At 47.8% G+C, this 22,150-nt stretch overlaps 1 protein-coding gene across 3 annotated transcripts; it reads right to left on the bottom strand.

The window, feature by feature from the left end:
* Positions 1-2,611: 2,611 nt before the first annotated feature.
* Positions 2,612-21,811, bottom strand: Nphs1 (NPHS1 adhesion molecule, nephrin). Of its 3 annotated transcripts, none has more exons than XM_058580452.1 (29): positions 21,268-21,811; positions 20,951-21,166; positions 20,754-20,876; positions 20,428-20,556; positions 19,826-19,907; positions 19,367-19,470; positions 19,051-19,178; positions 18,791-18,962; positions 18,485-18,642; positions 18,124-18,268; positions 17,899-18,023; positions 16,628-16,739; positions 16,213-16,342; positions 15,868-16,040; positions 15,365-15,505; positions 15,142-15,282; positions 14,594-14,715; positions 13,594-13,768; positions 13,338-13,494; positions 13,107-13,258; positions 11,596-11,707; positions 11,331-11,512; positions 9,806-9,862; positions 7,648-7,767; positions 7,485-7,509; positions 7,301-7,376; positions 7,041-7,134; positions 6,830-6,936; positions 2,612-4,744 (listed from the first exon to the last, which is right to left on the bottom strand). In XM_058580452.1, exons 1-29 carry the CDS (start codon positions 21,491-21,493, stop codon positions 4,613-4,615), a joined length of 3,816 nt encoding a protein of 1,271 aa, XP_058436435.1. In that variant the 5' UTR covers positions 21,494-21,811; the 3' UTR covers positions 2,612-4,612. The 3 variants fall into 3 exon arrangements, with proteins under 3 accessions (XP_058436435.1, XP_046303937.2, XP_046303936.2); XM_046447981.2 differs by having other exon boundaries at positions 16,553-16,715; positions 21,268-21,809; XM_046447980.2 differs by having other exon boundaries at positions 16,553-16,739; positions 21,268-21,806.
* Positions 21,812-22,150: the final 339 nt, after the last annotated feature.

The following is a 22,150-nucleotide window of genomic DNA, read 5'->3' as shown; positions in this document are numbered from 1 at the left end:
GGGTGATTCTGGGGGGGGCTCAAATGACCAGAATGGTGACAGGAATGAGGACTGTGCTCCTGAGGTCTCAGGGGGAAATGAGGACTCTGTTGGGAATTGGACAAGAGGCCACCCACGCTTTGTTCTGGCAAAGGACTTGGCTACTTTTTGCCCACGTCCTGAGACTGTGTGTGAGGCTGCATTTAGAAGTGATGGACTAATTAATCTGGCAGAGGAAATTCCAAGGCAGGACAGCATTTAGTCAGTGACAGGGATGTTGCTGGCAGCTTTAGGCCAGGATTACTGTGAGAATAAGGAGCAAAAAACAGAGCTAAAGGATTTTTTAAACTTGCAAATTGGCCAGAAAAAAAATGCTTGTAAAACTGGGACCAAGGAAGTTGTGCTTATTGAAGAGATTAGAGTCCCTAAAGAGATGCTGAGTATTTCTCACAGGGACAATAGGAAAGTTGACTTGGGGGCATCTCAGGAATTTGCAAGAGCACATCTACTACAGGCTCCAGGATACAGAAGAGAAAATTCTTTTGAAAGGAGATCATGGGGGTGCCTGCTCATACATCAGGGCCTAGGAAGTTGTTTTTTTTTTTTTTTTAACCATGCTGAGCTACATCAGCACTCAGAGGTCGCTGCAGCCATGATTCCGTGGAGCTCAGGTATGTGTGAGCTGGCAGCAGACCTTGGCATCATCCATGTGAGGCTGGAATGAGGGGCTCATGGAGGCTTTCACTGAGGATTCAAAGGAAGGCCTGGGAAGCCAGGCAAGGGGTAGCAGGGTCTGTAGGCTTTTGCTGAGAGGGTGATGCATGAAGCTGTAAAGGAGAAGCCAAAGCTGGAGTGGGAACCCCAGGACCCCCAGTAGTTAGGAAATGCCAGTAATGTGGACTGGCTGCAGAGAGAGACAGGTTAAAAGAGAGGCCAGTGCCCTCCAAGTGACAAGACCAAGGGGCAGAGCTTCCCAAGACCTTTGGGGAAAACACCTTGCCATCATGTAGTACAAGGGGGAGTTGGGTCACTGGTTGGCGGATGCCCTGGGCAGGTGCATCTTCCACCCCATCTTCCACCCTTCAGCCATGGTATTCTGCCTCCTCTTGGACTCAGAACAATGGAGTTGGCCCACCATGGATCGAACCTCTAAAATCACGAGCCAAAATAAACTCTTCCTCCTCTGAGTTGTCCTGGTCAGGTATTTTGGTCACAGCAACAGAACGCTGACTTACACAGTGGTCCCTCTCAGATGATGGGACGTTCTACCATGAACACTCTAATACCAAAGCAACCTTGCAGATCTTGCCATGTCCGTTCTTCTTCTTTTTTTAAAAAAATATTTATTTTCTAGTTATAGGTGGAAACAATATCTTCATTTTATTTTTATGTGATGCTGAGGATTGAACCCAGTGCCCCACACATGCTGGGTGAGCACTCTACCTCTGAGCCACAGCCACAGCCCACGTTTGTTCATCTTTGAGTAAGCACTTACTTAATCTCTCCCTCCTCACCGGGCTGTGCCATCATGAGGGTAGGAATTACATTTAGCTTTGTCATTTATTTATACATATTACTTAGCACAGGACTTAATTTTTGTTGAATGATGTAAATATAGATGTTTAGCATTTGGTGGACAAGGGGCTTAGAGAGTTTTACATGAATACAAGTAGATTCTAAACAGGAATAAATACAAGTAGATTCTAAATAGGAATAAATGCTGTTATTATTATTGCAACATGACTTCCATCCTCAGATAAAGGACAAACTCCCTAAGATAACGTGATTGATCCTCGCTCATCTCATCAATCTCAATTCCTACACTTCCAGACTTGCCCTTTATTTTTCAGCAATTTTAGGAAAATCCCTCCCTGCACTGTGCTCCTGGAGTCCTCTCGGCCTCGACGCCTGCACCGCTACTTATCCTTTAATATTGGGGTTCAGTGGCCACTTACACGCAGGGGACACTCCCTGACCAGTGTTGATCTCCAGCACAGACCTCTAGCCCTTGAACACCAGAACCCCATGGGCACGCGCTGATTCACGATCGCTGGCCAAGTCAAGTCTTCTCAACGGGGCAGTGCCGCCCCCTAGTGGGAGAGTTTGGCATTCGCACACCCGTTCGTAGTTGCTACATTGATCACAGGGCGCGGTACCCACTTTCAGAAGTCAGGGCCCAGAAAACTGGGTATTGCTTTCGCGTCCGGAACAACTTGAAAATGTCCTTACAGGCATTCGTGTTGGTAAAAAGAAAAGGTAAATACAATATTAATTACATTATTAACATAACATATATGCAAACATGAAAATTTGGGGTATGGTTAAAATATATTGACTCTTTGTGTGCCTGTGTGTGGTGGGGGGTACTGGGGATTGAACTCAGGGCACTCTACCACTGAGCCACGTCTCCAGCCGATTTTCTTCCTTTCTTGTGTGTGTGTGTCTGTCTGTCTGTCTGTGTCTGTATGTGTGTGTTTTATTTATACACAGGGTTTCACTAAGTTGTTTAGTGCCTTGTTTTTGCTGGGTCTGGCTTTGAACTTGCAATCTTTCTGCCTCAGCCTCCCAAGCCTGGTGCCCACTGAGACCATAATATATTGACCTTTTCTGAAAGGAAACTATGATACAGAGCGACAATTGTTCCTTTTTAATTAACCATATTAGAAAATCACAATCCCAACTGTGAGATATAATATACAATTTTAAGTAAAATATAACACATATAAAAGCATGGCTATATTACAAGTGTTCAGTATGATAAATTTTCAGAGAGCGACCACACCCATATAGCTAGCTCCCAGGTCAATAAATAACATTATCTACTACTCCCCACCCCAGAAACTCTCCTGGCACAGGAGTCACTATTTACCAAAGATATCTACTCTTGACTTTCAATGTCACAGATTAGTTTTGCCTGTTTGCAGTGGAAATCATACAGCATGTTCTCTTTGGGTCTGACTTTGATTCCCTATTATCTTGGTAAAATCCGCCCATGTTGTTCTATATATCAGTAGTTCATTCATCCTCATTGCCTAGAATCCGTTGGATGAATATATAATTGAGTTCCATTTTCCTTTAATGGACAATTGGGTTGTTTCCAGTTGCCAATGCCATTGAACGTACTAGTTAGTGTCTCTGTTCACATATAGAAGTATCTCCGTTGGGTGTGTAACTAGTGGGTCATGGCATATGCATATATATGTTTGGGTTTTGTAGATACTGTCAAAACATTTTTGGTTGGCAGTTTCACCCTCACAAGCACATGGTTGTGCCTTAATATTTGTTTTGCTTTTCTTTTTTCCTTCTGAGCCTTCAGAAACACAGAACGGATTAATCATTATTCATGGTTCAGGACGCATTCTTTGTCCATGCAAAGCCCATTTTTGTGTTTTGTTAGTTGGATTTCTCTTCAATTTCTATTGTGGTAAAACACCTATAATAGAAAACTTACCATCTTAACCATTTAGAAATACCCAGTTCAGTGGTATTAAGTACCTTCGTATTGGTGTGCCATCGTCACCACTGAAAGAGCTGGGCAGAACCAAGTGACACCCAGCTTCACATCCTTTTCTTTGCATCTCTGTCATTGTTAGGCAGCTTTACAACAAAATTTTTTTAACTTTAACTTTTATTTTGACATGATTTCAGACCTATGGAAAAGTTCCAAGAACAGAACAAAGAATTCCAACGTACACTTTGCCCAGATTCCCCAAATGTCAACATTTTACCACGTTTCATCTGTTTTTATCTCTGTGTAAATACGCATATTTTTTTCTCATCTGTTTGAGAATAAACGGAAGCTGCCATACCCTTTTACCCTAAATATAGAAGAACACACACTTCTAAAGAGCAAGGCACTCTCTTATATAACCATAGCACAATAAATCAGTTTTTCCTATAAAAGAAAGCATATGGAATGTATTCTTTTGCATCTTCCCCCCTTTTGACAGTCTATTCTTACACAGGTGCTACAGTTTATGCATCATGTTTTATATACGTGGAAAACAATAAGCCAGGTACAGGCAGGACATAACCATGGTTCATAAACTCCACTTATAATTAGCTATTTCAGATGTAATGAAACTCAAAATGAACTGAGTTTTTTGTTGTTGTTGCTTTTGGTGATGCTGGGACTCAAACCCAGGGCCTCACACATAATAGGTGGGCATTCTCCCACTGAGCTACATCCTCAGCCCTGAAATGAGTTTTTTTCCTTTCTTTTTAAAGATAGCAGGGTTTAAATTCTTTTTTTTTAGTTGTAGATGAACACTGTACCTTCATTTTATTTATTTGTATGTGGTGCTTGGGATTGAACCCAGTGCCTCATGCATGTTAGGCAAGCGCTCTTACCATTGAGCTACAATCCCAGCTCCCCACCCCCAAAATGAGTTGCTAATATGTCTTTTCTAATTTTGAATTTTTACTTCAAAAAGCATAAAGACCCTTAGAATAGTTATTCATTGTTGAGGTGTCACGTGAATGACTCTGCCCCTTGAGAGAAGTTGAGTTTCTAAAACTAAGCCCAGAAGGAGCCTTGATTATGTTTTGACACCAGCTTGAACCTTCTTCTGTCAGTTACACATATCCCCCCACCCTGTGTTCTGTCTTGAAAAAACTCGGAGAAGGCTGTCTGTCATACCAGCTCTCCCCTCAGCTCAAAGGGTAGAGAATCAGATCTCAAAGCATCCAAGTCTTCTGCCACTTGGTCATAGATTCCTCTTGGATTCTCATACTTGTCCTCATACCAGCGGAGGTCATAAGGGTCCTAATAGGCAAAAAGTAGAATTAGAACCATGGAGAGATCCTTTTTGGGTCATCATCACAGCTATAGAGGACACACACCCCTATTCACCTTCCCAGGGGAAAAAGTCCTACTTAATTAGGGAAAAGATCCAATCTACACACAGAAGAGTGATTATAGTGAACCTCCTCATGAACCATGACATACCCAACACATAACTTCCACAGAACCATCCCTTGGTCCATCTTGATTTATCTAAATCTCTGCCTCTCACCCTCTACTTCCACCCAACTGGATTATTTTGAAACAAGTTCAAGATATCCCATGATTTCATGGCAGGAAAATAATTTAAATGTCAGGAATACAAACCCTTTGGAAAGATCGTGATATCGGCTATGCCAATTTTGGAATGTGGGTCATGATTCTGTTAGCCCTGTGCATTACAAAACACTTCCCCCATCAAAATTAAAGAGAAAAAAAGACAGTGAAGGGTTATCCTTGCCAGAGATGTGCTCTGTTCTAGAGCTGGGAGAAAATAGTTGTTTAGCAAACTTTAGAGCAGATTGGCCCATGAGCCAAATACAGCCTGCCACCTGTTTTTGTATTGCCTGAGAGCCAAGAATGGCTTGATATTTATAAATTGTTGTTGGGAAGATCAAAGGAATAATAATATTTGTGGCATATGAAGATGACATGAAATTCAAATTTCAGTGTCCAAAAATAAAGTTTTATTGTAACATAGCTACAGCCATTCTTTTATGTATGAGTGGCTTTAACCCCACTGTGGCAGAGCTGAGCAGTTTTGAAGAATCCTATGTCTCACAAAGCCCAAAATATTTACTCTCTGACCCTCTACAGAAAATGTCTGCAGATTCCCTCATCTGTGCCTTCCGGGCACGGACAGTCCAGAACCATGGACAGCGCCATGGGGGCTCTACATCATTTCCTTGTTGGTACAGAGCTACAGTCTGAGAAAACAGTGCACCAAGTGGGACGTTGTTAAAGGGGCTCCCTTGGCCCAGAAATGCCAGAGCATTAGCCAAGGCCACACACAGTCAAGCCTTCTGCCCCACTTTCCTTACTTTGGGGCAATGGGTGGGTGGATGGTCATAGTGCCTACTGTTTTCATCTACCTAGACACCATCTTTACTTCCTTTCTGGTTCTCTCTCTTCTCCCACCCTCAATCTGGTGAACTGAGTTGGCCTCTACTCCCTGATCCCATGGGTGGACACGGATCCAGGCTTGTCCAATTGGTACAGTCCATCCCCTGCCTGGTTGGTTCAACAATGAAGATATGACCCAAGCTAGATCAATACCATCACTGGGCATTGGGAGTTTTGGAAAAGAGGCATTCTCTTTCTTTGAAGATTCTTAATCTAACTGTTTACAAACCTGGCTTTTCTAGGAAATCTTTAGGGAGAAACTCCTGGATCTGTCTGGTCCTGAAGACAATTCTATCCCTCCTCAGCGAAATGAGCCAAAAAATTCTTTCTCTCTGGTTGCTTAACCATTGTGGTAGAGATTACTAAGTGCCCAAGGAAAAACTTCCCTTAGTTCTTCCACAGTAGCAGAACTATAGTGAGGAGTGTATGTACCAAGGTAGACTACATTTCACAGCCTCCTTTGCAGTGAAGCATAGCAATGGGACCCTGTTTTCCCTGGCGGAATGAGAGCAGAAATGACGTTTACCATTTCTGGACCTGGGCCATAAGGCAGGGTGGTGTTTCCTTTCACTCCAGCTGAAACTGGCCCTTCCACATAGATGTGGATGATGGATGTCCCAGGAGATGGCAGAGGAACACAATGGGAAGAACTTGGGTTCTGACTTGGGTTCTGAATAAACATTTACAGTAGGGCTCACCTCTGACAGCCATGTGAGAAGAAATAAACTGCTTCCTGCTTTCTTTGCAGTGCTGGGAATTGAACTTATGCCCTCACCCATGCTAAGCAAGAGCTCTGTCACTGAGATACATCTTCAATCCTAGATTGTCTTCTTTAGGCCGCTGGATTAGGGCCAGGCCTCTTTGTTACAGCAGCTAATTTACCCTGATACAAGCAGTAGGAGGCAGGTTTCCAGCCTGAACTGCGTGTGACACAAATCTCCTTACCATATGTACTTCATCATACAGGGGTCCCCAGGCTCCAGATGGGGCATACATTCTTTCCACCTCATCATACAGGTGCCCGGGAAAGGCCATGTCCTCATCTTTGAGACCTGTGAAACCCAGAGTTGGAGTGGAAGGAAGAGTCATCAGGGCACCCAGTCCAGATGTCAGAGAACCTTGGAATGGGGGCGGTCCTGATGGGGTCCTGACTCACCTTGGGGATAAGATCCCTCCTCCAGTGTGGGAGGCAGCCGAGGGCTGAAGTCCTTCATGGAGTGGTAATATGGCTCTACTTCTGACGTGCTAGCCTGTCAGGCACACACATACACACACACACAAACAGACAAAAAAAAAACAGGTAAAGTCCTTTCCATTTTCTGACTCCACAGTTACACAAAGGGAAATGATTAACCTGAAGCTCACAGTAGAGTTTGTCACCCCGTCATTGGATCGGTCCAAGCCACCCCCACTCACCATGGAGCTTTGAGTGTCCCGGTCCCCAGTCCACTGGCTCTCCTCATATTCATTCCTGACTCTCTCCTCCTCCGACCTTCCAAGATGGAGGTATGGGCGGCAGTTGGGTGATTGACCCTCTGCCACTGTCACCCCCAAACCGCCTTCCTCAGAGCCTTCTTTACAGCAAAATGCCCCTACTTACCCTGCCTCTGTCTTCTCTGAGATGCCTGAGAGAAATAGGGGGAAAGGAATCAGAGATGCCATGTGAGCCCACCTGGTCCTGGGGAGACTGCAAATATGCAGCAACCCCAGGGTTCCTGTCCCCCTAGGGCCTCTGTCCTGGTAGGAGCAGGACCTCTCCTCACCCTCAGCAAGATGTTTCAGTCTCCGTCGCCAGAGGAACCCCGCCACACAGGAAGCATTGGAAAGCAGCAGAAGACTCCCAACAGCAAACAACCCGGGTAGCAGGGGCAGCCCAGAGGGTCCTAGGGGTGGAGAGTCCTCTCAGCGAGCCCCAAGCAATCTTCTCTGGGTGCAGTGGAGCTGTCTGAGAAGGCCGCCCCTGATCAAGCAAAGCCCTCCTCCCTACCCAAGGTAAAGGAAGCGAATGAGCAACGATCTCCGTCTCCACCTCTTCTTGCCATCTAAGGGCAGATGGCTCCTCCCTCAAGTCAAGTCAGCAGCAGGTTCAGCCACTGCCTGAGCCCTCTCTATAATCCAGCCTATTCCACAGCTCTAGTGTTGCCCACCAACCATAGACCCCGGAATTGTACCTTCTGGTCACACAAACGAACCACTACCTATTTCCAGAATCGCCAAAGCAAATTCACAACTCTGAGCCTTGGAATAATCAAGTGTCTATCCTCAATGTCCTTTCTTCTCCACAGATTTCATCACCAATGACTTATTTCCACCAACCGCCATCCCAGCCAATAGTGGGTTACCATATCCCTGAAGACAAGGTTCAGTCCCTCCATTTTGCCATCGACTGCTAAGGACACTTGTTTTCCTTTGGGAAAAGAGCCAGTCCCCTGCTCCTAGTCTGTGCGGTTCCTACAGGACTCTAGGGGGATCACCTGACCCACCCTGGAAAAGATCACTCATTCCGCTTTCCACAGTGATTGGCATTTGACTCATGGTGGCTCTTTGGCACAACAGTTAGGACACATCTACACACAGCCAAGAAGTAGAACGAAAGCTAGAAGTGCGGAAGGTGGGAGGGCCTCTCACCCTGTTTTTGTCTTTTGAACCCTCAGGGATGCTCTACCACTGAGCCACATCCTAGCCCTTTTTATTTTAGGGCAGGGTCTTGCTAAGTTATTTAGGGCCTCACTAAATTTCTGAGGCTGGCCTCAAACTTGGAACCCTCCTGCCTCTTCTTCCCGAGTCCCTGGGATTACAGGCCTGTATCACCATGTCCAGCTGTTTCTACACTGTTGCATAATCCCCCTTCCACCCAACTCTGCTGGAGCCAATGAGACAAAACAATGTGACAGAATCAGAAACTTGAAAAATGCTAGTAAATTAGTTTTTCTTCTCTTTCTGTTCTTGGGACCCCTAGGACCACCTCCCTGTGAATATGACAGGGAGAGACATGTGACCCAGTTATTTCCAATGTCCCAATCAACAGCCAGATGACTGCCAGACATGTGAAGAGAAGGATGCTCTTTGGTTTGAATATGAAGTGTCCCCGAAGGCTCATGTGCTGCAGGCTTCATCCCCAATGCAGCAATGTGGGGGGCACTTTGAGGAAGAGATCCAATCATGGGGGCTCTAACCTAATCAATAGATTAATCCACTGTTGGATCCTTAGCTAACTGGACTATTGGGAGGTGACGGCAACTGCAGGATACGGGGCCGAGTTGAAGGAAGAGGATCCTTGGGGCCTCTGTCTTGTCCCTGGCTCTTTCCTCTCTTCCCACAGCTGGCTCTTTCTCTCTTTGCTTCCTGGCTGCCACGAGGTGAGCAGCTTTGCTCTGACACACCCTTCCACCATGATGTTCTGCCTCACCTCGGGTCCAAAGCAATGAGCCAGCTGAACACAGACTGAAAACTGAGCTAAAATAAATCTTTCCCCCTTGAAGTTGTTTTTCTCAGACGTTTTGTTACAGTGACAAAAAGCTGACTAACATGGAGGCCATCCTATATGGACAATTCTCAGTCCCGCTGCCAGCTGATTGTAGAGATGACTCAAACCCGCCTAGATCAGAACCCTTTCCCAGACTCAAGGAGTCATGGGTAATGACGTATGTTGCCATAAGTGCCCATGTTTGGGTGGTAGTTTGATATGCAGCTAAAACTACCTGACTCAACCTCCTTACAGAGCTCAGAATCAGCTAATTCTTTTACAATTAAACTAAATTAGGAAGAGAAAAAAAATCGATCACTCCAGTACAGGAAGAGCTTCAGATGCAAGTGGGAATCTTTAGGGACAGAGCAGTTGTGACCACAAGGGAGAGGAGATGGGGTCAAAAGGTTCCATTCTCAGGGGAGGGGGCAGGATTCAGGGGATTGAGCACTTGCCTGCAGGCTGCTCTGTGGGTTCCTCATGGTCAGGTTCTCCAGAAGGCTGGTCCAGGCCTGGGGTAGGGGGTGAATATAGAGATTATGCATTAATAACAAAAATTTGAGATGATTATGTATTTCTCAGTTTCTGACTAAGCTTTTCACCTCACTTTGAAACTTGTTGGAATGGGAACATGATTTCTTAGGGGTATTCTAAAGATAGCCAAGTATTTCTGATACTAATGACAACACACTAATAACAATAGGAATATCAATAATAATAATAATAATAATAAATGATAAATGAGTGCTTTATGTTGTACAAAGTCCTTTAACCTGAATTATCAATTTGCTGACTTAACCCTCCCCGTCCCCCTAAAAAGATATTGGGCTCTCAGGACCCACATCCTGAGCCCTATTTCATATTTTATTTCTAGACAAGGTCTCACTGAATTGCTTAGCGCCTTGCTGTTGCTGAGGCTGGCTTTGAACTCGAGATCCTCCTGTCTCAGTTTTCCTAGCTGCTGGGATTACAGGCGTGCGCTACCACACCTGGTGTGAAACCTTATTTTTAGAAACTGAGGCACCTGCCTAAGTTCACAAAACTAGGAAGTGGCAGGGGAGGTGGGGGCTTGAACCCAGGTTTTTCTGAGCCAGACCCTGTGGGATTAACCACGGGGCCTGTCAGAATCATAAGATACTTCTTAGACATTTTCAAGGAATTTGTCCCTTTCATCAAAGTCACTGAATGTGTTGGTCTAAGGTTATTCAGAATATTCCTGCATATCTTTTTTGTGTCCGTAGGGTCAGTAATAATGTCTCTTCTGGCTTTCCTGATATTTTTGGAAGTTATGTCTTCTCTCTTTTTTGTCTTGATCAGTTTTACACATTTCTTTTTTAAAAAAATTTTTTAGCTGTAGATGGACACAATACCTTTATTTTATTTGTTTATTTTTATGTGATGCCTGGGATGGAACCTAGTGCCTCACATATGCTAGGCCACAGCCCAGGTCCCAGTTTTACACATTTCATCGATCTTTTCAAAGAATGAGCTTTCTGTTTCATTGATTTTTTTCCTTTATTTTTTCTGTTTTCTCATTCATTAATTTCTTCTCTTAACTTCCTTCCATTTTCTTTGGGTTTAGTTTGCTCTTCTTTTTCAAGTTTCTTACAATGGAAATGTAAAATGCCTATTTGAAGACTTTTTTTAAAATAAAAAAACTAATATAAAATTTTAATGCCATCCAATTTCCTCTTAGCACTACTTTAGCTGCCCCCCAAATTTTTTGTTTTCATTTTTATTCAATTCAAACTATTTTCTAATTTCCTCTTGTCAGTAATCACACCAAGATAGTACAGGTAGATCTATGGAGCTCATCTGCCTGAGATTTCAATCTCATCTCCACCTCTTCCTAACTGTGTGACCTTGGTTGATTTGCTTAACTTCTCTGTAAAAGGGGAATAACACTAGTATCCATTTCACTACACCACCCTCTAAGTCCTCTGAGGAACTTTCCAACCTGCCCAAGACTGTCCTTCCCACCTGGGGTAGTGATGGAGAGTTGTACTCCCTTTTCAGCTAAGCCACTGTCCCCCAGGGCATTGCTGGCCAGCAGCCAGACCCTATATCGTGTAGAAGGCTTCAGTCCAGTCAATGTGAAGGTGGTGGCCTGGGGTGGTATGACATCCATGTAGAGAAATCCTGGAGTCTCCAGGGCCTCATACCTGTAGGACAGAGAGGCCAGTAAGTTCAGGAAAATGACCAGCCCACTGGCTGCCACACCTTACTTGCCTTGACAAGGACCCACCTGATACGGAACCTCTGTGGCAAGCCCCCATCAAAGCCGGGCTTCCACTCCAGCCCCACTGAGTGAGGGGTCATGCTTATGACCTTGAATCCCAGTGGGGGGTCAGGACGGCCTTTGGAAAGAAGGATGGGGAAAATAGGATTCTAGAAGATTCCTTTCAGTTTTTTCCTAATAATAATTCTAAATTACAGTTAATTTCATTATTCATGGTCATTACGTTCAATAAGTTCACTGTGAACACTAAGCTGGAAAATACTAAACTGTTGCTTGTAAAGGAAACTCAGGGTTAGTTTTCTTCAAACCTCTTGTCACAGCATTTTCATCAACCAATGAATATAGGATCTTGTTTAGGCGTGTTCCTGTTAAAGGTGCCTTATGCAACACGTACTGGGATTCACCACTAGTACGTGGCCAAAAGCACTCTCACTCCAGGAACAAACTTATCCAGAGCACAAGTATTTTTTTCTATCACAGCCATCTTGCACTTAGAAATAGTGGACAGCATTTCAGCTTTGTGCTTGGTGGGCATTTTAAATGACAAAATCACCAACCCAAAGCACAAAAAGTTTTTTTAAAGTGACACTAAATAAACCACACTTATTTACAGTATAAGAGCTGGAACAAGATGTGGAGTGTCATCTTGTTCAGTCTCAGCTAGGAACACGCACAGCAGGTGACTCAAATTTTGCATCACTCTGTATATGTCCTTGAGTGACCACAAAGTACCATGAGTATTGCTTTGGAGATTACAAATACATTTTAGCAAGTAGATGAATATATATATATATATATATATATATATATATATATATATATATATATATATAAACATATGCATATATGTTATATACACACACACACATACATACACATGTACATACATGTTCCTTTCAGTGGGTTTTTTATGCCAACCTCACATCCATTCTCATTGCTTACAGTTCCAACACCCTGAATTTCCCTTTGGAGAACCACCCTCTCACATTCTCAGGTCACATTCTTCTGATGGAAGTGACTCCACTCCTAGGAAGATGGACATGTGACCAGGCCTGACCAATTAGAGGGTTGCCCCTTCCATCAGATGATTGATTTGGGGATGAGCTGGAATCCAAGCAGAGCCAATGATATTTCATTCTAGTTTTTCCATATAAGTGTTCAGAGGAGAAAGAATTCTATTTCCTCTGGGAATTCTAAAAGCCCACCAGGAGGAGCTTTAGAATTAAAGGCAAGACAGAGAAAAGCAGACCTAAGAGCTGGCCCTAGATCCAGCAACTCCTGAAAAATCCTCTTTTCAGTTACTTGACCCAATAAGTCTTCCCAACTCATTTTAATCTGTTTGTCTTTGTTGTGGGTTTCCCTGAAGATCTAGTCTCCCATTAGGAAATTCAGGGCTGTCAGAGACTCCATCCTCACTCATACACACCTTTCAGGTGTCAGCAACACTGCCAACTAGGGACTTGGGAGTTGACCCAAGAAGCATCCCCCTGACCCCTCCCAGCCCCCTCCCATCATACTAATGCTGACGAGCTGAATGTTGGTGTGGTCTGAGCCAAGGGGGTTGGTGGCTGTGCACGTGAAGAGGGCGTAATCCTGGGCTGCAGACACATTGGCAATGGTCAGGAGACTGCTGTGGACCCCACCCTGGTGATAGGTGTGCTCCGTGTACCTGGAAAGACAGCGAGGCAGGGATTCAGGGGCTGGGACCAGAGTTTGGGCTGGACCACTTCCTGGCAGGCCTGGCTCACCTGGGATCTTGGAGATCCAAAGGAACCCCATTTTTGGACCAAGTGAAGATGATGTTTGGGACGCCTCGGGCACGGCAGTGGAGGGTAGCAGAACTGGTGCTGTCTCCAGCTGCAGCCACTTTAGTTAGGGGAGTAGGATGTTCCACCTGGGGGGCAACTAGGATGGGTTGGGGGATCAACATGAGGTACGTGGGAGGACACAAGTGCGGTGAGTTTAGTGGCAGACTTTTAAAGTCAAAAGTTTAATGTTACCCACATCTGACTACAAGACGGACCAGCCCCCGGGCAGGAGGTGCCACTCCATTGTCCACAATGCACTGGTAAGCACCAGCCTGCGTCAGCTTGGCATGGTGAATCCGCAGGCGTCCTGTGGATCCTTTTGATATCTTCTCCATGTCATCTAGGCTATGGTCCTCCTCTTCCTCTTCTCCCTGGGGACCCAGGACTCAGAGGGTTGTCCTCCAGTTTAGCCCCAAATCCATCATCACCCAAACTGTGTCCCATCTGTAAAGTCATTCTCCCACTCACAACTACTCTCCACAAAGCTATTGAATGAAAATTTCTCTTATAATCCATCCAAACATTTATTCAATCCATTCATTCAAGCACCAATCCAACCAACCACTCACCCACCCATTTATCTTACTACACATGCCTGGAAGCATCCTTCCACCCACACATCAATCCATCCATTCATTTAACTATCTAGCCACCCATTCATCCACTTATACTTGGATCTACTTACCCACTCATTCATGAAACCAACGTTTGTCTTCTACCTATGCACCCATCTATCCATCCTTGCTGCTTTTTAAAGCACATTTATTCACTCATATGTGCACACATTCATAAATACATACAACCATTCACCCATATATCCAGCTATCTATTTATTCATCTCTCCACTGTCAATCCATACATCGATTCATCATTCCATATACATCTTTCCACTAATGATGCATCCATCTACCATATACACTAATCTGTCCACTAATGTCTCTCATTCCATCATCTAGTCACCCATCCACTCATTCATCCACCCATCTATCCATCCACCAACCCACTCACCTAACTATAAATCCACTCATCCACCCATCCCTCTACTGTTTGACTAACAGTTACTCATTCTTGGAGTATGCCCTGATGAATCTCTAGTTATACAATCACAAGGATGTGGACTTCATTCCCGAGGATCTCACAGTTATGAAAGCACAGCCCCCTGCCCCATCTCCATTCACTGAAGGCTGGGTCCTCACCAGCCTCTCCCAGTTAAACATCTCTGGGAGGATGGGATTGGCATCAGCAGTGCAGACGATGTCCACAGAACCCCCGACATTCACCTCGGTAGGGTCCTGGAGGGCACGGATGGTGGGAGCATCTGGTGGGAGATAGGGGGTTGGGAAAGGCACTTGGGCCCAGATAGATCATGGTGGGAGAGTGCTCCAGACAAGAGGCATGTCTTAGAGGTGACCTGGAAAGCTAAGTGTGTGGAGAGTTTGCCATCTATGTGATGTACTTGAAGAGTGAGACTTTACAGTGGGCTTGGCTCCCTGAAGGGAGTAGCTCCCTTTTAGGTGGTCCGCCTCTCTGGGTAGAGATTCCACACTGGGTCTTTTTAGTGGGCACAGATTCCACAAGAGAAGTGAAAGGACTTCCAGAATGGGAGGATTCTAGGATGGGTGGTTGTCCCTAAGTGGGTAGAGCTTCTGCAATGAGGAGACTCCACAGTGGGTCCCAAAGTCCCCAATGGTAGGCAGGGTTCCCAGAGACCCTAATTTCCTGGAGTGATCGGGGCGGGGCTCACAATGCACATCCAGCCGCACTAGGGCTTCAGCGGTGCCCTCTGAGTTCTGGCAGTGCAACTGGTAGAAGCCATCGTCCGCACGTGTCACGTTCCATAGCTGCAGAGCCCCACCAGGCAGGATGCGGTGCCGGGGACCGCCAGCTGGGGAAAGTCAGGGTAAGGGGCGTGGCAGACCCTCCCATCACCAGGAACCCACACCCCGCTGTGTGTCCCCTTCCCGCACCTGGGCTGAGGCGATAGCCGCGGAAGGTCCAGTTGAAGGCCTCCGGAGCGGGGTTAGCGGATACCAACACAGGCAGCAGTGCCTGGCCCTGCTCCACCGCGGTTACCACGAGCTCCTGCTCCCCCAGGAACTCTGGACGGTCTTCAGAGGGAAAGCCGCAGGGAGTCAAGAGTGTTGTTAAAGTCGGGGTCAGGAATGAATTGAGATCAGGCACAGGTCTAAGGGTTAAAGTCGGAGTAAGGAAGGACTAGGGTTGGGGAGAGGTAACAGGATAGAAGTTAAAATTCAGTTTAGGAAAAGTATAGAACCAACGTTAGGCTTAAGGAAGGAGAAAGGGGTCAGGATAGGGGTTAGGGGTTGGGGCAAATACGAGTTGGGGCATGGATCAGGATAAAGGTAGGAAAGTAACAGGATTGGGGTAGTGGCTAAGGACAGTGTCAAGGTGAAGACTGGAGTAGTTTAGGGTCAGGAGGGGATCAAGAGTTACAGACCAATCCACGTACACAGCACATTGAGCCGGTAGAAGGAGCTCACGGTTTCGCGGAGCTCCGCACTGTGGGCGCGGCAGGTGACACGGTGGCCGTGGTCGCGGGATGACACTTGAAGAAAAACGCTCCTGGACGCAGCAGAGCCTTTGAACGGGGCGCTCTGGGGAGGTGCGGCCACGTCTTCCAGCCTGTGCACACCGCAGACAGTTGGGTCATCCAGGGCTGGTGCGAGGGTGGGACCAAAACTAGAGATTGGAGGGCTATTGCTCCAACAGTCTCTAGGGCCCAACAATCTCGGGTGGGACCAGAACGGATTGGGTGTGAACCGAACCTTGGAGGGGCGGAGCCTCACACTCTCACCTCTCCCCCTCCTTGTCCCAGGACAAGTTGACTGGTGGGTTGCTGCTAATGCTGACACACGTCAAGTTTAAGGCGTCCCCTGGGCGCAGCGCAGACACGTTGGCCAGGATCGTCAAATTAGTCGGAGGAACTTAGCGGGTCAGAGGAGCGAGGCTGAGTCAGGAGACCCCTGGCCTATTTTCACAGCATCTTGACCCCCAGACCCCTCCCAGTCTGCAGTCCCCAGCCCGGCCCCGCCCACCACTTGGTGTTTGGGAGTCCAAACACTCCGGCCTGGCTGTGTAGTCTGTACCCCGCGCCAGCCAAACCCTCCACCCGTCCCGTCCTTTGGCATCCTCACACTGCACCACCAGCTGCGTGGACACCATAAGCTGGCCCGCCTTGCACGAGAACCTGGCCTGATTGTCCGACGGACCTGCGACCAGCACCAGTTCGCGGGAGAAGGTGCTCCCAGACTTCTCGGTACTTCCCAGGTGCACCCGCCGGGACTCCTGCTGCAGCCGCTGCTCCGTCACGACGCGGGAGTTCTGAGGACCGGGGCTGGCTGGGGACCGCAGGTAGCCCTGCCCTTCCCCACCCAGTCCTGAGACGACCCTATTGGATTGGTCATTGCCAGACCAGACAAGTCCTTTGTGTGATAAGGAAAAGGCATTCCCATCAACTGGCATCCCGCTAGAGTAAGAAGTGGACCAGGAATTCAGAACCCCTAACCCCGAGTCTCTTCCTCTTTCCCTGAGCCCCCTGAGATCTCGCCTCCTGCCTCGCTCCACCTTCCCAGTCCCCCAGGACCCTCTGCCCTACTCCTCAAATTCTATTTCTTCAATATTAATCACACTATGAACCAGAAATTTCCTTGAAATTCCCAAATCTTTGGCAGAACTTCCTTCCCTTTTTCCTATCCTCAGTTCTTTTACTTAACATTCCCACTCCTTTTGACCTTTCGCTTAATTCCAGTGACTTCTGCAGAGTTCTGATCTTTTTTCTCAATATTCCCTTATTATCCTGATCACTAGAATCCTATGTGTTGCCCCAATTCTTGGTATTTCCCCAGAATTCCATTCAATTAAAATGGAATCCTGTTGCCAGCCTATAATTCCTAGTCTTTTCTCCAGAATTTACAGTAGCTCCCTAACTTGCTAGAATTTTCCCAGAATTCTATCCCATTTCCTTTAATTTTAATGGAACTTTATTTTCTTACCTATATATCTCAAGAATTCAATTTAATATTAAAGGATTTTCAATGTTCTGTGAAATCACTAGTCTTTTCCCCAAAATATCTAGCCTTTGCCCAAAATATCATTGTCATTTTGTTTGTTTGTTTTTGTTTTTTGAATTCCTGGTTTTTCCCTAAAATTCTTGACATTTTCCCTGAATTGAACTTTTCACCAGAATTTCTTTTAACTTTAATGGAATTAATTGCCTTTATCTCTAGAATTCCCAATCTTGATTCAGAATTCCTTCTTTTATCCTGGAATTGTTTTTCCAGAATTCCCAGAATTTTCCTTAAGATTCCATATAATTCTCATGACATTTTTTTTCTCTTACAATTCCCTAACAAAATTCAGAATCTCCAGTATTTTTCAAGAAATTAAGGTTTTTCCAAGATCTCCAAAGATTCTGAAGGAGAGGAGTGTCCTCATCCTTCCCCAAATTCCTGGTCACCCGACAACCCATGCCAGCACTGACCTTGTACCAGATGAGGGAGGGGTCTGGGTTGCCCCCAATGGCCAAACACACCAGCCTCACCCGTGTCCCAGTCCTGAGATACTTCCCCTGTGCTGGTCCCTCAATCCACAGCTTCTGGGCAGGATCTGTAGGGAGAGGCTGGAGGGTGACTTTGCCTCTGGGCTGGGGCCTCAGGGTGGGATCTGTGGGGCCTGGTGGCATTCCTGGATCAGGATAGGGACTCACATTTCACATTCAAGGTGATCGACTTCTTGAAAGTTTCCTTGGTGAAGGCCTCACTGAAGGCCTCGCAGGTGAGGGTCAGGCCATTGTCTTCCCGCCGCACCAGGAATGTCAGATTAGACATGGAGATGTGGCCACCATGCAGGCCCTAGCAGAAAATGAGATTTGGGACTTGGGGACTAAAACATCCCCACCCATGGTACCAGAGGCCTGGGCCTACCCCAGACCCCAGCAGGGGCACATCAGATGCAGGATTCAGGGGGCCCCAGGCCACTATTCTCAAGGACCAAGGCCTCCAAGCCTTCTTGTCCCCACTCCAGAAGTTGTGCCCTCAGCCCCCCGCCTGGCTCAGCCCCCTCCTCACATCCATGACTGTTTCATCCGTAGGAAGCAGCTGCCGCCCCCCCAGCCACCACTGCAGCAGGACCCGAGGGCGACTGGACTTGGCGATACAGCACAGTGTCACATTCTTGTTCTCAGTCTGTGACGCAGATCCCAGGATGGTAATGGCACTGGGGGGAACTGCGGGACAGATGGACAGAGAAAGACCCTGGACTGAACTGGGTTCCTCACAGACCAGCCTAGACAGACAAGGAGATGGGACCCAAATGGCAATGGATAAGCATGATGTGGGGACACGGGCTGACAGACAGCTAGCACCAGGACTCACAGGTGACCTGTAGCGTGATGCTTTGTTCCTGGGTCCCTGTAGATACGCTGTTGTAGGCTTCACAGCTGAGCCTCGCTCCGTGGTCTTCTGGCTGCACGGTCATCACCAGCACACTGCGGGCCACTGCCTGAACATGCTCTGTGCCCCACGCTGTGGACACAGGCTGGCCATTCTGGAGATAGGGTCAGACCTAGAGCAGCTCAGAGCCCGTTCCTGGATCTGGCCACCCCCAAGCCTTCCATGTTGGCCTTTGCCCTCACCTTCAGCCACTGTAGTGTGGCTGGCGGATTTCCCCCTCGAGCCGTGCACGGCAGCTCCAGGCTCTGCCCTGCCCTCACGTGCCCTTCTTCCAGGCCTGGCCACTGGATGACAGGGGGTCCTGGGGGGACTGGGGAGCAATAGCCACTCAGTAGGCCTGGGGAGTCCATTCATTCTTTCTAGTCTCCATAGCCAGACTCTGAATTCCCACGTTTCTCTTTGGCATGACTGAATTTCCCATAATTCTTGCAATCCCCTAAGACCCCCAATCCTGCCTCCCATCCTCCGGGCCCACAACCGAGTCAGTTCTCCACTTACACAGAACATTCATGGTGATGGAAGCCTTGATGGGAGTGTCCAAAGCTGGGCTGGATGCCTCACAGACTAGTAACTGCCCATTATCCGAGCTCTGGGGTGTCACCCTGGGATGGGAAGTTGGAATTCTGGAGTCAGAGTCATCTTCTGAAATTGATGAAGTGGGAGTCCCAGGCCTCCACACCTAGTCTAAGTCTCCATACTGATTTCCTCTAAGATCTGGAGTCCCATGGGAAGGATTTTGGGCTTTAGCAATAAGAATTAGGGCTTCAGGGGGCCATACTGGCTCCAAATGTTTATACTTAATATCCTGAAACTGGGGTTCCCTTGAAGAAGTTTTGGGTGTTGAGTAAAAAATTGAGTCCCGGATGTTCATACTCAGCCTGAGTTTCCAGCCTGAATACCTGGGATATGGAGCTCTTACGGGGAAACAGGAAGACAGGATACCCCCAACTGGCATACCTGGCTGTGGCCTCTGTCATGAAGAGTTTCTCCTGGGACCCCTCGTTCACGTTAGCAGAAACATCAGATATTGTTTGTCCACCTTGGGGCAACAAGAGGGCTGCAGGGGGTGCTGGGCACTCCCCACAGTAGATTCTGGGGTGGTCATGATGCCTCCTTCCTCCTGGTTCTGGAGGAAAAGAACCTGAGGTGCCAGCTTTGTCCCCTGGAAATTCCTGTTGTCCTGTAAGACTTAGGACTCCCTCACTTCTGTTCCCTGGAATTTTCCCAAATGACTGGAGTTCTCAGGTCCTGGGCCTCTTCCTTCTGTTGGTATCACCTCAGCTTTTCATTCCTGTGCCACCCTCCCTGCCCACATCTTGCCTGAACCTTGGCTTCTTCCAGGCCCCCGACCAGCATTCCTGTGGTCTCCTGGATGCCTCCCCGGGTGTCCCCTCCCACCCAGTGCATCCCATTCTCAAAAGAAAGAAGCCTCAGCTTCTCCCCTTGCCTACTCCAGGGTCCTATCTCGGTTATATTTTCTGGGCCCCCAGGAAGGCATAACACACAGACTCCCTACTCTAGGGGCATCACACTGTCCCCACCAATTCACCCACACTCACTTTGGAGAAAGGCGATATCAGGTGCTGGCTTTGCATCCCCAGACACACAGCTGACCGTATACTCCTGCCCAGCTACCCAGGTGACTGTGCTCCCTGCCTCAGGGGTCAGCTGAAGCACCTTGGGGGGAACTGATGAGAAAGGATGTAGAATCAGCCTCCACCACTGAGAAGGACAGGAGGATGTGGGCCAAGTCTCCTTGCTCCGGAAATGAGTTCTGTACCCAGGATCTGGGGGAGGAGGATCTGGGACCATCAGCTCCCACATCCTAGAGGAAAAGAGGACTAGAAGCCCAGACTTGAGGGTCCTGGGGGTCTCTCACCCATACCCAGGATGGAGAGGATGACTCTGGGAGACACGAGCTCGGGGCCCATCTCTGAGCGGCTGACCTGGCACTCATACTCGGCGTCATCGCTCAGGTCACATGCCTCAATGTTCAGGTGGAATTCACCTGCAGAAGAGGCCCACAGGGTCAAGACCACAGCCTCTGCTGGTGGCTCAGAGTCTCAGGCTCTGATCTCTCACCTCTAGCAGGATCTCCTTTGAGGCGGTACCTCGGGAAGCCCGGGATCCCAGGGTGGGGGCCTAGGAGTAGCCCATCCTTGGCCCATTGTACCACACTGCCAGGGGCAGTGACCCCGCACCGCAGCTCAACTGTGGCCCCCTCCACAGCCGTCAGGTTTTCAGACAGGGCCCAGAAACCACGAGGGGCTGAGGCAGGGATTGGCAACTGAGCCAGGCCTGGAGACACAAAAGGATCAGCAAGAAAGGGCAGAGGTTTGTCTAAAAGGTGGGAAATGAAGGCCATTTGGCACTGGGTACAGAGCCAGTGTCCCACTCACCTGTGGTCAGCAGCCCCATGAGCATCAAGGGAGCCCTGATGGGTGTCCTCAGGGCCATTCCAGTTCCTCTGGCCATGGCTCCCACAGTGCCCATTGACTGCCACGTATGTCTGTCACTACCTTTCTCTGACTCCCTCTCTCTGTGTCTTTGTCTCTTGTTCTCTTTTTGTCTCTTTTTCCAACTCTCTCCATTTTCCTCTCTCTGGGAGTGTCTCTTTATCTCCATCTCATTCTCCCTCTGTCCCAGTCTCTCTGTCTGAGTCTCTGTCTCTTTCTCTCCCTGTCTCAGGCTCTTTCTCTCTGAGCAACTCTCTGAATCCCCCCACCACCACCCTTGGCCTGTCTTTCCACCTCAATCTATCTATCTATCCATCCATCTGTCCATCCATCTCCTTGACAGTCTGTTTCTCTTCTCTCCTGCTACCCCCTGCCCCTTCACCCTCTTCCACCACTCACAGTCCCACAAAAAAAAAAAAAAGACTTGCTGCTCAGAATCCAGTGAGCCCCATCAGCCCAGGAGAGCAAAGAGGCAGTCAGTGGCAGAGCCAAGCCACTCCTGAGTCTCCGACTCCAGCCTCCACCCAGCAGGCTCCTCCTGGCCCAGCTGGACCATGAAATCCCCTGTCAGCACATGCCAGGCACATTCCTCGGTGCCTCCCCAGCTCCCATAACCCCAAGGGCCTGGGAGAGCAGACCAGACATGGGTCATCTCCTAGTTCAGCTTAGGGAGTAGAGAGCTGGGCCAGCTCTTCCCTGTCCAGAGCATGACCTTGGCAAGTCCCATCCTTTCCTGAGTAGACAATCAGCCCCTCAGTGCATATGGGATCTCTGCTGGGGAGTGTACAAAAGTGTATGTGAAACTGGGAGAGTGTGGGAGAGAGGG

This window comes from Marmota monax, unplaced genomic scaffold (assembly GCF_021218885.2).
Source record: "Marmota monax isolate L192 unplaced genomic scaffold, Marmota_monax_Labrador192_F-V1.1 WCK01_AAM20220418_F8-fsc00101, whole genome shotgun sequence".
In the NCBI taxonomy this organism is placed as follows: domain Eukaryota; kingdom Metazoa; phylum Chordata; class Mammalia; order Rodentia; family Sciuridae; genus Marmota; species Marmota monax.
This window is presented reverse-complemented; position numbering and strand designations above follow the sequence as displayed.